At 35.5% G+C, this 16,334-nt stretch overlaps 2 protein-coding genes across 2 annotated transcripts; one reads left to right on the forward strand and one right to left on the reverse strand.

The window, feature by feature from the left end:
* Positions 1 to 506: 506 nt before the first annotated feature.
* LOC141900718 (mitogen-activated protein kinase kinase kinase 1-like) lies at positions 507 to 10,001 on the reverse strand. Its single transcript, XM_074787735.1, has 19 exons — positions 9,531 to 10,001; positions 8,567 to 8,687; positions 7,115 to 7,159; positions 6,548 to 6,682; positions 6,223 to 6,420; positions 5,849 to 6,111; positions 5,640 to 5,761; positions 5,343 to 5,563; positions 5,037 to 5,252; positions 4,809 to 4,930; positions 4,634 to 4,725; positions 3,575 to 4,543; positions 3,317 to 3,489; positions 3,051 to 3,227; positions 2,797 to 2,959; positions 2,582 to 2,713; positions 2,283 to 2,425; positions 2,068 to 2,199; positions 507 to 1,985 (listed from the first exon to the last, which is right to left on the reverse strand). Exons 1-19 carry the CDS (start codon positions 9,707 to 9,709, stop codon positions 1,812 to 1,814), a joined length of 3,777 nt encoding a protein of 1,258 aa, XP_074643836.1. The 5' UTR covers positions 9,710 to 10,001; the 3' UTR covers positions 507 to 1,811.
* Positions 10,002 to 10,341: 340 nt separating this feature from the next.
* On the forward strand, positions 10,342 to 16,249 carry LOC141899823 (uncharacterized). The gene is made up of 10 exons (XM_074786373.1): positions 10,342 to 10,572; positions 10,918 to 11,020; positions 11,151 to 11,254; positions 12,491 to 12,675; positions 12,949 to 13,025; positions 13,487 to 13,600; positions 13,772 to 14,035; positions 14,126 to 14,282; positions 14,643 to 14,781; positions 14,872 to 16,249. Exons 3-10 carry the CDS (start codon positions 11,165 to 11,167, stop codon positions 15,928 to 15,930), a joined length of 2,085 nt encoding a protein of 694 aa, XP_074642474.1. The 5' UTR covers positions 10,342 to 10,572; positions 10,918 to 11,020; positions 11,151 to 11,164; the 3' UTR covers positions 15,931 to 16,249.
* The last annotated feature ends 85 nt before the right edge of the window (positions 16,250 to 16,334 follow it).

Here is a 16,334-nt window from a genome sequence, read left to right on the forward strand (position 1 = left end):
TAACCTAATTTTCATTATGGAACATGTGGTTACCTTTCAGTACAATCTGTCACTCATTTCCAACTACTGATAGGACTATTATTGAAGTACCAGTATAAAACAATCCATGTACACGTATGGTTTACATTTGAAGGAACAATACTTTCTTTTTCCAGTTCCTAGAGGCAGACCAAAGAATTCTGCAGATTTTGAACTCTGGATTGTTGTTTAAAGGCCACAGCTGTTGCACCACTTATGAACGCTATCTTGCATGGGTTTAGCCTTAGTCCATCATAAGAAATAACCTTTTGAAAATCCCCTCAAAGAAACAAGTCGCACAAGATTTTCAAAGTTTTCTGCCATTTATTTTCAACTGAGTATTTACAATTTTTTGGAATGTTTCATCACTGATGGATGTACAATTGTTGCATAATATTTACAATATCATGTTAGAAAATTAATTCCCTGGCAACCATATTTAATAGCACATCTCTTAATAATTCTCAGACATAAGAAAAGTACCTGGGAAAAGTTACTTTCAATGTATGTTTGATTTGTTGATGGACGACCTGTAGAACTATAGCACATTTAATAATAAAAGAATATCAAACTTCAATTCCAATAGGTACAAATTTCTTAGTTGCTATACTGGCATTCATTCGAACTTCAAAAGATGGCGTAGAACACAGTGGTGGCCATATCACAGGACGGAGTGATCGAAACAATAGTAGCATAGTTCCAAAACAACTTTTCACCTAAGCAGGTTTGTGTAACAAGAAATTAAGTGAAGTGTGTAACAAACGAAATCATTAACAAATGGACATACTATTCCTTTTTTGAAGTTGCAATTTCTAACTAACAAATGATAAACAGACGAACTAAGTATTCACTTTATGCATTTTACTTCGATCAATGCCATTTCATCGAAAGTACAAAGTTTTCATTCTATGTGAATAGTATACGGTGGATCAGCAGTTTAGTTTTCTGATGATCTGTCGATGGCTTGGACGGATCAGATCTGTATCTGCCACCACTAATCTCATGGTACTTAGCTGTCTAGCATTGAAAGACCCGATACTATTTTGAAGGGGATAGAAAGAGCAGAAAAATAGTGTCACGTGAACACAAATTCTATTGTGCAATTGTACAGATAACAACCAACAACATTAACAAGACAATAAAACAAAACTAAACGTGAATCTGTACAGATATTTGACAGATATATTGGTCCCACTCAACCAGACCCAAATATTGTATGGATCTTCGCCTTGTTTATATCACATCAATCTACTGAACACCAAAAATAGAATCTTACATATACACTTGGCTGTGTAAGATCCACAACTAAACACTTAATTTAAGTAGTATGACAAATGCATCAATGTTAAATTTTACAGAAAAATGACAAGATTTTCACATTCATGGATGTTGCAAAAGTAGAAAAAATACCTTTAGTCTAAGCTATGTTTATTCAAAATGATTTTTATCATCTCATTACAGAGAAGATATTCGAAAAATATTTGCTTAACCAGATCAATAAACTTTCATCGAAGATTATGAGCAGCTCCAGAAAGAACTCGTGTGATTACTTTCACCTAGCGAAAACTAAAGCAAAATAGGTGAAAGAAAACCTCACTAAATGTTCCATACATCGATATTACACAGTTCATTAAATGCAGCTCCTCTCCGAAAATTGAAAATGAGAGGAGAACAAACCACTCATGAGTGTTTTATCAAATCAGCCTAATTCTAGAGTCGTGGAAGCCATTGCACAAACCCTATCAGGTTAAAATCGTTAAAAGACCCCTTAAAATTTGGCTCTATGAACATTTTTATACATGGCTATCTGATAATGCTGCCTTATAATTAGTGAACAGTGAATGTTGTAGTAGGTCCTTCGATGTAGGCCTCTCATCAGGATTCTTTTCAAAACAACGAAGAATGAGATCTCGAACCGGAGGTGAAACATAGTCAGGTACAGGAGGTGGCTTGGTAGCCGAGGCAATCTGAAAAATTGAACATAGAAATTTATGATGGTACATTCAACATTACTGTCAATTTATTTTCAGTCAACAAAATAAGACAAACCTTGAATATGAGAGCTAGATGATTGGATAAATCACTGGCACCCCACGGTGGTTTAGCAGTTACCATTTCTATCATTACACAACCAATACTCCAAATATCACAACTTCTACCATAATCTTCTCCCCTCAAAACCTGAGATAGATATGTTTCACATGAATCAAATGTGATGATTGAATGATAGAGAGTGAACTGCATCTAGAAAATGAATTACTTACCTCGGGGGCCATGAATGCAATCGTCCCTAATAGCTGGCCTTTAAATTCACCAACCATTGTGGCTTGGGCAGATAATCTTCCAGCAGCTCCGAAATCAGCAATTTTCACCGTTTGTCCAGTGCTGTCAACAAGCAGATTTGCTCCTAAAAGAAACAAGCGTTTTTAGAAATATCAATCTATTGAATAATGTGTCAATATAAAATTCTAGAATCTGTGTCATTGTACTAGTTTCAAGAAAGTCTGTCATTGACATCGAGGTCAATGTCATGTCAAGTTACAATGTCAAAGATTGGATGTACCTTTAAGATCTCGATGAATCATTTGCTTATCATGTAGATAGGCTAACCCTAAGAGGACTTGTTGAGTGTAGTTGATAACTACTTGTTCAGAAAACGCACCGTACTTAGAGAGAAGATACGCCACAGAGCCACCTGTGAATGGAATATATTATAAACAATTTAATGCCATGTCTGTGCATTGCAAAGGACTCAAGCAAAAACAGTTGTAGACTTACCAGACATCCACTCAACAAACATGTTAAAGTGTACACCTTCTTGCGTTGCTCCAAGAATACGGACAACATTTCTATGATTCATTTTGGTCATCAAATCAATTTCAGCCTTGATGGCTTCAACGACCTTCTCTTGTTCGGAATCAGAGTTGCGACAAAAAGCAATCTGGAAGATCAGACAAATTTGTTCAACTTTTTATTTTCATTAGTCAATTAAATCAAAGGAGCCTACTATGTGTGATTATCAGTTATTTTACCTGTTTCACAGCAACAATAACTCCTGATGTTGTGTCCCTCGCTTGATAACATGAACTGAAAGCACCAGTACCAAGTAAAGCACCTTTCACCCAATGTTTGTTTTCTTGGTACAAACAATTTCCAGTAGTTTCTGAATCTGTAGTTATTTTACCATCAACGCATTCTTCATCTTCAGGCTAGAATGAACAGATTTATTGTGAAATAAAGGAGACCAGGTTGTTTCCTTTACTGACACAAGTCCTTCAGTCAAAAATGAGCCTAATACCTCTGGTTGAATCCTGATTGTGACAACATTCTCGTCCGGACCTCTAGAGAGACCATGGATGTAAGGCAGTTTATCTAGTGGCTGTGCTGAAATCTCTAATGCTGAAACAATTGCCTCAGCTTCTTCTTTGTCAATTTCTTGTTTGCATAGTAACTTGCTTCTGTCATGAAATGCTAAAATATGAGAAATAAGAAAATGTTATGCACTAAACTTTTTACTATTACTACCACCAATTTAAAAATATTATTCATAACTAACCTTCTATTGCCTCCAATGGTGGCTTTGTCAGATTACGCTTTGGAGAAGCAATTTCAGTTCTGAAACAAATCTGTTTGTCTTCAGGAGTTGTTGGTGAAAATGGATTATCCGACCAATCCCCAGTTAGTTGGTTTCTGCTAGCAGGAAGGCTGATGGTTTGATGATTATAGCCGGATTGATACAATGCTCTATCTTGTAATTCAATATATTTCTCATTCGTGATGTTAAGTTTTGGATTAGATGAATACTTTTTAATCGGAGAAAAGGCAACACGTTTAGATTTTGGAGTTTGAGAATTCTTTCTGACATTTTCTTTATTTTGCACGAGATCTTCTTTGCTGCATGATCCTTTGAGTGAACTCTGCTGTCTGGCCACTGGAATTTGTGACTTTTTGGCTGAATTCGTAGGCAGAGAATTTCTCCGTTTCGTCAATGGTGAATTCGGAGGAGGTTTATTTCCTTTAACATGACAGTCGCGATCATAAGCTGGTTCCTTTTTAACAAGAAGAGTCACCTGTTGAGCAACGGTGAATTCGTTTGCAACAACAGCTAGACGTTTCTTCATTCTAAGATGTAAACCATGCTCCAAACGACTTAACATTTGCTCAACCTCTTGAAATACAGATTTCACGTGAGCAGTTAATCTGGAACCGATGATGAATACTCTCCGTGCCATTTTACCGATTCTTATATGCGAGTTGTCAACCTCTGCCAATGCAAACCTTAATACAGACATCATGCGATGATAATTACTAGGAAGTTCACAACTGTCTGTAACACCGCTATCAGATGAAGACACTTGACGTTGTCTTCCATGCTGCCTTAAAATAAACTGCGATGGAAAATTGTCTAATAGTTTATCTAACATCGACATTCGTCCAAGTAACCACTGCCACTGAACACTGTTATGAGGGTAATCCTGAACAATGCAACTTATAATGAAGTCAATTCCATCCAATCCTTTAGATTCTGAAAAAATAAATAATTCCATGATGCACAACAAGAACCAGATGGTTACACACACTGAGACTCAATTAGCGGTATCTATTTCCAAATTACCTGATTTTCCAACTTTCCTGCCAATGGCTAACTCGCCTTCCTGTGCTTTAGCAAGTTCGAGAATGGTAGACATGGACAACTGACTAGTTTTCCTGGAAATGGAGATCAAACTAATATATGTTATGGGACCTGGAATGGAGTGTCACCACTACTCTCTGGCAGAGGCAATGCATACCTGTTGCTATCAGTACACTTAATGAGGATGGTATCAATTATTGGACGCAAAAGACTTTGAATCCATTCTAGTTCCTCATAACTGGAGCATATGATGTTACCAAGCAAACTTCTTAATGTTTTCTGAAATAGAAAATTTTGTTCATTGTCAACTACAGAATTTACATATTTCTCAATAGAATCAAATTAAGAAAATTATATTTCTGCATATTTCATATTCTGTACTTACAAGGGCTGCCACAAAAACTTTATAGACAGGATCTGCACAAACCATTGACAACATGTTACAGCAGCACTCAATCATTTGACCTCGCTGACTTTGTGGTTTGACTCTAGCATCTGCTGATAATTGGGAGTTCATACGCTGCATCAAATGTTTCAGAGCCGTCTCTCTTAAGTTCCAATCTCGTGAGAAAAGACAAGACACAAGATCTTCTCCAAAAACCTGAAAAAATTGACGCAATTGATTTAATTTTCAATCTAGAGGTATTCATTTAGAATCTGTCTATCAGGAAAATGAAATTTATATACATACAACAATCCAAGGTTTAGCGAGTTCTAGATGTTCTTGTGGAATGGATTCAGCACGTGGAAGCCGACAATCAAGTAAATCATCCACATCAGGAGTTTGAACTCGCGTTCCATCTAAACTATCAACGTCATCACTACAACTGTTATCCATTGTTGTCAAACTCCATTCTGTACGACATAGTGGACAAATCAATGGATCACCTTGAAGTTTACACTCTTCAAACCCTAAAACATGATAAATAATGAATGATGTATACCAAGGTATTAGGATTTTGATATGGATTCAAAGAATCAAACTTACAAATTGCGATACAATGATGGTGCAGTTTATTTTGGCAACCTTGGTCACATTTCACTAAGCTTTCTCCATCTATCATTTCTAGAAGACAAATGGGACATATTTCTTCTTCATCATCTTTGCTTCTGAAAAATTAAGTTTCAACAATGATGTATAGGCTATAACATGTAGAACACTGCTCGGATATTAAATGAAGGTGCCTGTTAACTAACCTATCACTGAGAAGGCTTTCTTGAGAAGCTCTCGTTTCAGCTAAGCGATCTACCTCAGTAACACGCTGTTTTGATTTTTTAACTTTCTTGTCACCGTTACATTGTTTTTTGCGTCGTTCATTGTAATTTATGAACAGGGTATCAACTTCAAAGTTTTTCAAGGTCCTCCGCCAAAGTAATGGATCATGTTCCGACACTTGGAAGACGCGCAACATCACAAATAGTATATGAATACAGTGAGGCCCTCTTCCACAGCTACATGTCTGAAAGAAAACTTAACTTCATCAGTCTTCATTTTGTGATATTGCTAATATCGCAGAATCATCAGTTATTTCAGTTTGTCTACATAAGTAAAACCCTTTTGATTTACTCACTTGGGGACCAATGATGATTCTGAATTTGTGATCAGGTGAATCACCACCTATCAGTAAAGAATTGGGTCCGCTTTGTTGTAGGAGATATAATCTAGCGCGAAGAGCCTTTTCTACTCGTTTTGAAGCAGTATCAGCTGAAAGACCACTCTCATTTCCATTTGGTGAAGGTGTCCTACGCCCTGTGCTGTTACTTCGCGCCTGACAAAATATAAAACTTGATTATCAATCAATTATCAATACGTATATACAAACGAAGTGATAGTTGCCTAGAAAACAAGGAAATCAAAAGATACCAAAGGTGGCTTGAATCCATTAAATAACATACCGAACAATTGGATTTCCGGCGCTGACAAGGTGATACCGGTTGTCTATTCAGAACCTGTCTGGAGAAAGCATTCTCCGCACTAGGTGAAGGTGTTCTCACATGTTTCTTTGGACTGCTACTATAGTTCGATGAACTCTAAAGACAGTTGAAAACAATCATCATTATAATTAACTTTATTTCCTGAAACAATTACGACAAAATGTACGAACATGAATTTATGAAGATTCAATAGTCTAGGTAAATTATTACAGAGATAAATAATTAGATGTAGGCCCTCGTTATAATGAAACAGCAGGGAATTTCAATAAAGGAAATCCTTGTGCATTTATCACCCTACAAAACTCAATTTCCATCTTCTTATATCTCAACATCATCAACCGCTATCATCCATGGATAGATTCAAAGATTGAAGGCAGTTTTTCAGCGTATTTCTATGGTTTCGTAATGACTGATAATCACAAAAGCGTGACTTCAATCAATTTACACAGAGAATTCATAGTTGTAGCTGTCAGGCTATTTCTGATTATCAGTTATTCATTTTTTAGTCGAGTCTGATATTATACTAACCGAACTGCTCGTTGATACCAGGTGTAAAGCATTTGGCTTCGCTATCTGCAATGAGAAAACACTTTTATTGATTGATAGATATTTTACATTTTTTGGGAAAACAAATTATCAAAACTCTGATAACATTTATCAGTAGTACTGTATCTATTTTACATGCCATTGATTAACAAAATTTCAATTTGGATGTAAATTCTATCAATGGTGGATTAAACGCTACAATACTGAACAGATTACTGATGAATGAGTTGCTGATTTTCAAAGATGCATCATTGCGTGCATGATGCCGATCGTGCTGAACCAATAAGAACTATAGTCTCCATGGTTTCCTTGGTGAATTACGAGCTAGCAAAAATCAAAGACTACATTGAATACTATATGATTAATTATTGATAAAATTCAGTCATCACGTAGTAATGCTGTATTGTGCCATCTCCTTCCTTAGGTACCTATCTATGATTCGATAAGCACTTACACCCTTTTAAGAATGAAAAAGACTTAATACATCTAAGGAATATTCGAAAAGCTATAAGTACTGGTAATACATTTTCAGTTTTCAATCAAAATATCTGGGGCATAGACCTTGTACCGGTATTGTTTATTCAATAAAATCAAACAGAACCAGATGTAGTAGCCAGCTCCACCCTTTATAATAGGGATACATTTGCTGTGACTCACAAGACCAGGTGATACTTATAATACAGCCATATAACAGAAGATACGTTAAAATAGCGTTGTAGAACAAAGAACTGAGAACGTGCGATCTATGAAATTCAAATGTTAGATTTGTAAAAGTTTGATTCATAGGTGGCTTGTTCTGTCATCTCTTCAGTAGCTGGAGCCGTGTAGTACGATATAGCTTCTGTAGCCACAAGTTGTAATGTTGCTATGGTGATTATATACACATTATGGGTGGGGTCGGTTTATCAGAACGGGTTCAGTATCGTTAATCACTGTAAGGAATTACTCTGATACGCGCGATAACAATGACAAATCATCTCTTCAAATTTTGGAGAAATCTAATGCCGAAACACTACTGTATTCAAAATAAAAACCTCTATGCTTCTTGTAAATGATATTTGAAGTACAGAACTTTATTCAGTGGCTTTTGAAATGAACAAATTTCACCATTGCTTAAAATTTCCTAATTTTCAAAACCTTAATTCTTTTAAGTCAATATCCCTTATCCAGGCAATATTGCACAATACTTGAAATCTTTTCAACTATTCAACCCCTACACAAAGGTGCAGTTATTGCACTGCCCATAAACTATATGGTAGCTGGCCTATTCATTAAGGTGTATAAAGGTAATGCACATAAAACTCTATTCTATAGCTGCGCGTGACACGGCTGGAATTCTCAGAATGTATCGATTTTCAATAGTACGCCATAGTTTCCATATATGGTATGAAAGCCTGTTATAATAGTTATACTAATAATAATATAAATGCTTACCACTGGTCCTTTACTCTTTCGATCAGTGCTGTCTTTTTTCCAAGCTGTCGTTTTCAACCTTTCTCTAATTTTGCTATCTTGTAGTCGATCATCTTTGCCCCATTTTTTCTCCTTCCCAAATCTATAATGATCGAAATGTTGACAATATCGTAATACAAACCTCACATTAAAATTTCCATAGCGATTCTGTTTTCAAAAAAACCATCTGAACATATTATCACTATACTAAATCAACTTTTTCCTTATACTAATTATAGAACATAATTCTGAAGCCATAAATTATAGATTATGAACAGGGCTCACTAAAATGATAGCCTATATCCATTCTAGTAAAAGATAATACAGTAATACAAAGTCCTAATAAATGGGCTCATGGACTGATTCTAACTTGGGTGTGGCGGTAGTAGGCCTACCGTATTCCATGTGATTTTGATTTGGGCACATATTGTCACCGGTATGGTCAAATCCTAATTTCTCTTTCAATGAACCAAATCTCAATCTTATCGAGAAGCTTAAAAGTAAGTGCGCAATAGCCATCTGAAAGCTAAATTTTTTTTTACATCACAGACGACAATATACCCAGTATAATACATGATCTATAGCTTACATATTGAAACAACGCCAACAGGAAAAATAAGCACAGCTGTGCACATTGTGGCTTCGAATATCATTATTATAACTCTCTATGCAGCAATAAAGAATTATTGTATTCAAACGCATATGCCTGCATTGAAAAATCTACCAACCAGAACAGTCTTTGTAACTTACAAAGTTTCTTACTCAAAAGATAAGCAAAATAAGAAAATGATTTATAGCCTAAATTATAAGTTGATTATAACATCGAATCGCCAATCTCCTTCAATTAAAAGTATTTTTGCCATTTGGACAGGCTAGGCTGAAACTAAGTAGCATCGTCATATAAAATAAACTGCAAGTTTTAGTAACAGTTAGTGAGTTACGGTACCTTTCAACAGGAGATTCGACCCGAGGCTCGGCATCACGTTCCGCTGGAGCAGAAGCCAATGATCGGATGGAACCGTGACTGTGCCTTCGACATATTCTTGGAGTTGATGGAGAAGACTGATCCGAAATATTTAACAGACTTTCACGAGAACCGGATGGTGTTAGAACTTTTGTAGCCATTACAAGTGAAGAAGCGGATCATGTTCGCTTGCAACAAAGAAATACCGTAGCACTTTTTAGCACAGACTCCGAGTCCCGTTTTATGTAAATCCGCGCGAAATTCTAAGATGCTTTTAAAACAGTTTAAATACGAAATCAGACACCTTGTCAACTAAATGAACCCCTTCTAATACGTTCTCCTAACACTTAAAAAGCCGACCAGCAGCTTCATGCGAAAATATGAACTTTAAACTCGTGTTAGGGCGACTGGCTTCACCCACGGTATCTCAATGTGATGTACACACACACACATGTGCCACATGTTCGATCAATGGAATGACATTTCTAGCCTCGCTGTCGATCTCCAATGTATGACCTCATATCTATTTATAGTAACAAAATATTTACCGAGTTGCGAATCAAAACTTCCATTTTAAATCTATATGATATGATATAGTATCTAAATTGTATAAATAGGTCGATTTCGTATGTTTTCAACGTAATAATCACTAACGGAAAGGATTTGAAGAGAGCTCCTCATTAACATAAATAAACAGCAGCTCGTCAAGCACGTTGTTTCCGGTGTTTGACAGACATGCGGAAGTATTTTGATAGACATGCGGAAGTTTCGAACGCGTTCCGCGGTTACGATATGTCCCCAGTTTGCGGCATTGTACATAAAATTCTACATTTTTCATGATTTTGAGTAGTTCTCTTGCGTAGCATTTACGAACACGGGACACATCCACTGAAATGTTGATTCCCAATCGAAGATCATCGATCAGTCACACTTTCTTTATTAAAAAAATTCAATCAATATTTCATCATTTTATTCATTTGAGGAATACGTGTAACCAGCAGCAGCAACAACAGCACTGTTCCTTGTATGTATCTGCTAAGCTGATTTTATCATATATTTCTTTAAGTTGACGAAGTGTATAATTTTATTTATTGCGCCGCAGAGTGTAAAAATACCACCAACTTCAAGCTGGACAGCAGAAAATACACTTCTAACTATTTTACCAAGAGAGTTATAATAATGCAAAAAGACTGAACAGCTTTTTTCAATTTCATTTGGCAACGAAGAAACGAGTAGTAGAAACGAAACACTTTTTGAATGAACCATTAATAGTGTGCGCTTCAGTGGTGCCATCTAAAATGAATATATTAAATCAGTGATGCATGTCAGCACGCTTTTATGGCCCTCAACTAATCCTTTTTAATTTCAGGTACCGATATTTACCGCAAAGTATCGGCAAATAATGGCAAGTTCATTTTAATATCATAAGTTGTAGACAACATAGACTGATTCAAAAGGGATTTGTTAAGAAGGTAGGTTTGTATTGAAATAATTCAACGATTCTAGCTGTACCGGTATATCCAATCAAGGTCTATTGCTAGATATGTAAAACTATTAGAATTACTTCTTGTATCATCAGTTTCACCCTGGATTACTTTTCAGTGGTTTATTCTAAGATGGCTGCAGGAATGGTTGACTACAATTCAATCATTGGTAGCTTAGACTGTGAATTACCTGCCAAAAAGTTATTCAAACAATCACTGAAGGTAGGCACTTTTCTGTTTGTTCTTTAATTCTAAAACACTTCAATGTCTTGGGTGATATGTCATTGTAATAATCAAAATGACAATGATGAAAGAATAGGGGAATGCGTTGACTGAAAAAATAGAGTATCCCTTTTCAAAAGAAGTAAATTACTGGGTATATTTTACCTATATATAGGTAATTGTTATCATAAATTTAGCATTGAAATAATCATTTATATTTAGATACATTTCCTATAGTTAAGTTTATTCCCTCAAAATATAATAACAAATGCATATAGTCGTATTGTCAATTTGTTTACTGATCTCTAAGGAATAAGACAATTTGACTCGCATTCATAAGATCATTTTTTCAGGTCACAGATATAGAAATTTCATATTGCACACTTATTCATTATCTAGACATCGTTCTATAGATTTCATTCAACCAACATTTTGATATGTAGTACTGTGTTGTATTTAAACGCATGACATATGAATAAAGGTGTTCGCTTTATAAATATATAGACTTGATTGAAATTTCAACGTGTGCAGTGGTAATTGGAATGTCTTTGTCAATGGTTGACAGAGACGTGTTCTGTTGTTTACATATTTTCATGACAACACCCGTACAAATGTACTGGTTCCGCTAGTTTAAGATTATTTTTTTTACAATACTTAGCTATATTTAATGACTATTAACATGTTGTTAAGAATAAAAGTTTATCCCTTTAGAAAAGAAAATTACAAATCCTAGTATGAATTAAAGATTGAAAAAGTGGTGTAAATAATGAAAATATATACGGGCTCACAAAAACAAGACCTAGATAATGTCTATTACTTATTATTTACTCCATTAAAGCATCAATTAATTCATTCAACTTAAAAGGCGTTTGCTTAATGAATCTGAAGGATTGATTGATTATTATGAAACATAAAGCAAACATTTATTCACTTTTTAATGTATATCAATTATCTAGTCGCCCCACAGCGCTGTTAGTCTACAGGTTTTCTTTTGATCGAAAGAAAGGCAAACAGGTGGATTTTTCAGAACAAGTGGTGAACACCAGTTATACAAATAGTCAACTGGTGGGATATATCTGTTGGTATATAAAATTCTGATCAGTTCCATTCTTGAAACCACCCTAAAAACTTTGATTTGAAGTAAAGAGGTCCGTCCTCCTCTAAATCGTTTTGCATCTATTGCATACAGGGTATTCGGCGTATTTGAATATTTCCATTTTCATTATATCTTTGTAGAAACGATATCTCGGAGATGTTGACTCACGGCAGCATCGTATAAATATCGGACATGCATTGAATATTCCGCTTTATCAGCCATTTGGATGTCCATCACCGCAGACAATTACCTACAGACAGAAGACATCAGGTGAAATACTACAAGAAGAACAGCAGAAATACCATAGTTATTGTATCACAGCCAAGTAAGTTAAGTTGGAATTTCATGACTTATGTTTCATGAAATTGTATTCCATTTAATGCAATACTCATTGACCTTCATAAAGGCTAATCTGTGATTTAATGACTTCTTCATGAATTTTCATTATGCTATATCATCAGTCACACCACTGCTTTAGTACAGTATAATTGATTAATGAGCTGTGGGAGAGAGAGTTTGACATTGCACTAGTTGATTGGTTTCACTGTTGTTTCTCTGATTTTTGGATTTTATCAAAGAAATATAATAATTTTTTCAGTACACCAAATACTTCACCCAGGAGAAGTCAAACAGCATTTCTGAACAAACGAAGAACAGCTCAGCCTCTGATTTCAGGTGAGTATATCTAATCATGAATCGACTGCTGGGACTGTCTCAGCGTGGGATTATTCTCATTTTAAACCGCTTATACTGCTGCGGTTCAGAATTCAAATATTCGTATCATTTCCATAGAAACTGATTAAAAACACCATCGTTAGTGATAATGGATGATTCTATTTATGGTGGAATTAATTCAGTTAATGCACGTTCGCATTCATCTGAATACAATCTGTCCTTTTTATTCAAACCATCATTCACGCAGTTGATTGAATGTGAATGAAGCCATTTCTTGCTTTCGTGACTTTGTTGATTTTGGATAAAACATGTGAGTGATCACCACTGGATAAACCTTGACAGTATTGCACGATATTGAAAGGCAGACTGAATAACATCAGAACCTTTTGAATGAATTGACACAGAAAATGCCTATTACAACTGTAACAATTGAAATATTTGACAATGCTTTTGTGATTTAGTTACGGGCGAAAATCAAAGTCGACCTCAAACCTCAGCAGCTCGGATTTCAACAAGTTTATCTCAGCGAAATGTAACACCGAGAACACAAGCTAGTTGGAACCCTAAATCTGCAGGTAAATCTGTTTCTTATTAAAAAAATCTATTCTAGCCTAGGTTTTGGGTTAATGAGAAGAAATGTGGTAACGAGTAACTGCTTAACTGGTATATAGACTAAAGGAGGAAGAAGTTAAAATTCATCCCTATTTGTTAACCATTCATATTTTTCTAATCTTTGTTCCACACAGCTATAGACAACAAAAGAGCTGTGCGTTCTCAATCAGCAAAGCAGATAAAATTTGACGCAGATTATATAGATAATAAAATTGCATATGAAAATGCAAAATCTGATATAATCCGACACCGCAGACCACAGAGCCATACCCTAAATATTGGTGCTTATAAACGAGGTGACAAGAATGAAAATGGCAGCGTAGATAGCGGTAATCAACAGTGGTTGACATTTGGAGGTGGTGTGAAAAACAGTGGAGGAATGATTGAAGCATTCACAGGTATCAAAACAACAAATTTTTCGTTTATATGGAACAGATATATTGGTTTTTCTAAAAAATATCCTGAACTTTCGTCCTGTTTTGATTTAGTCATGAAAAATCCGGAAGAATATTACAGTATTGATGGATCAACTGGTACAGTGATTGCCAAGCAGCTACGAAAACAGGATAAAATCTCAATCGGAATCAATGGAAAACCGGTAGTACGAAAAAACAAGTTTCAAGAACTTGGAATCAGTGATTTTGAGTGAGTTTTTTAATACAATGGAATACACATAGTTATTCTAATACCTTGAAAAAACTTGCTTTGAACCCGATTTTAATGGTTAGGTGTTACAGTTCAAACTAGTCAATTGTTATACCAGTATTTACACAGCAAAATTTTTTGCCTAAAGCTAATCAATCATGCTGATGATTTTCTGTGAGAAATGGGTTTTGACTAGAAATTCAACTTTGAAAAGGCTATTGTATCTTGGAAGACACTTAAATCGATTTGCATTTGTTTACGTCCTTTAATTCAAATATATAGTCTCCTTATAACGCACTGCTTAGTAAATGAGCTTTGAGGAGGGGCTCGGAATACCAAGAGATTAAATTTTTCTTGCAGAGATTTTGACGATGATTTCCTTTTCCGTCCATCAGCATTGAAAATTCCTTTATGTTGGAACGATCAATTTGAGCACGATGAAGCTTCACCGGTTAAAGTTATAGAACCATCTACTCCAAGAGAACAGAAGAAAAAAGAGGTAATATTTTCCGTTTAAGCTCCGTATTTTGAGAAATGGTAGTAGGTCTTATCAACATGGCAATTAACATCAAGATTATAATTTTTCCAGAATCTTTGTGAAAGTCATCCTGTTGTTTTCAATAAATTAGTGAATGACGGCACAAATACTCAAGTGAAAGCAGCGGTCCAGGCCAAACCACCTCCCGGTGGATTTTCAGTTAAACGTAGAAACCGGCGTCAGAAAGGTCTCAATGGAAATGATTCTTCTTTAACTGATATAAGTATCGATGATAACAATGAAGATCAGGAAAACGGAAATTTAGAGTATGAGCAAATTTTAGAGTATGCAGTTGGACAAACACACAACAGGTCTGTAGGTTGGGAACAGAAATATAAAGATTTAAAAGACATGAAGGGTCACCATAAAATGCCGAATTATAGGAAGGAGACTTCAAGTGCTAAGACCATGAAATCAGCAAACTCAGATAAATATGCGGCAGAACCAAAATTTATAGTGAAACCTACACCCAGTAGCCCAGCATCGAGCGGAAAACATGAAGACCTACTTATAACTGTACCTGGATCTAGAACTTTTACATCTCCACCCTCGTCATCAAACAAATCAAATTCAAAATCATTGAATGGAAAGTTGATTCGGGGACGATCAAACATGGGCAGTACACCACCGAGTATTCGCAATGATTACAATGTTGGAGAAACAAGTTTCATTAAAATCAATCATAGTTATAACAAACCTTCCGACGAGGAGATTCACACATCGAGCATCACTGTATTATCTGTGTCTGGAGATGATTATCATGTCAATGAGAATTTGATTGAATCAGTTGAAGATGATCGCGAGTTCTCTCATTTACCGATTGCTAGGGCTAATAGTCCCGCATCCGTGGATAACGAGGACCTCGATGGTTCGGTTGCGGCACCTCCCAATACGTACCGTGCGCCGGCGAGTTCGGATGATGAGAAAAATTTCGCCACAAATGAAGAATTATCATCTTCAAAAGATAATCGGAAAGAAGTCTCTTTCTCAGATGAAAATAAAGAAATCACCAAAAAGGACGTAACTGACAATGCAACAGAGGCTGATGATGATCAGCATGATTTTGCAATTTCTGTTTCCATAAAAACTAAATCTGAACCAGATGAATGATGTCTTCCACTTTCATTATGTAAACTTGATGTATATTAATTATCAATCTACCTGTATAAGCTCAAGTCACCGCATTGATTAGTTCAGTAGATTAGGTACGTGTACATATCTCCATAGCAATTTGCACTAATAGGCTACTGTATAAAGATCAATCGATCTAACTTATTTTCATTTCTTTAATATCATGTAGATACAGCTAAATATAATTTTACATAAAAGCAGCATTTGTTTTTGAAACTTACTTTGAATGTAATCGCATTGTTCGTTGGACTTGGATGCACATTTGGAATAGATACACTTCTTAAATCTAATAGACATCGCATGGAAACATATTTAATAAGATTAAGTGTAGTTCAATTGTAGAAAAGATAATTTATTTTCTATGATCTAGTTTATAGATGTAA

Source organism: Tubulanus polymorphus, chromosome 2 (genome assembly GCF_964204645.1).
Source record: "Tubulanus polymorphus chromosome 2, tnTubPoly1.2, whole genome shotgun sequence".
Taxonomy (NCBI): Eukaryota; Metazoa; Nemertea; class Palaeonemertea; order Tubulaniformes; family Tubulanidae; genus Tubulanus; species Tubulanus polymorphus.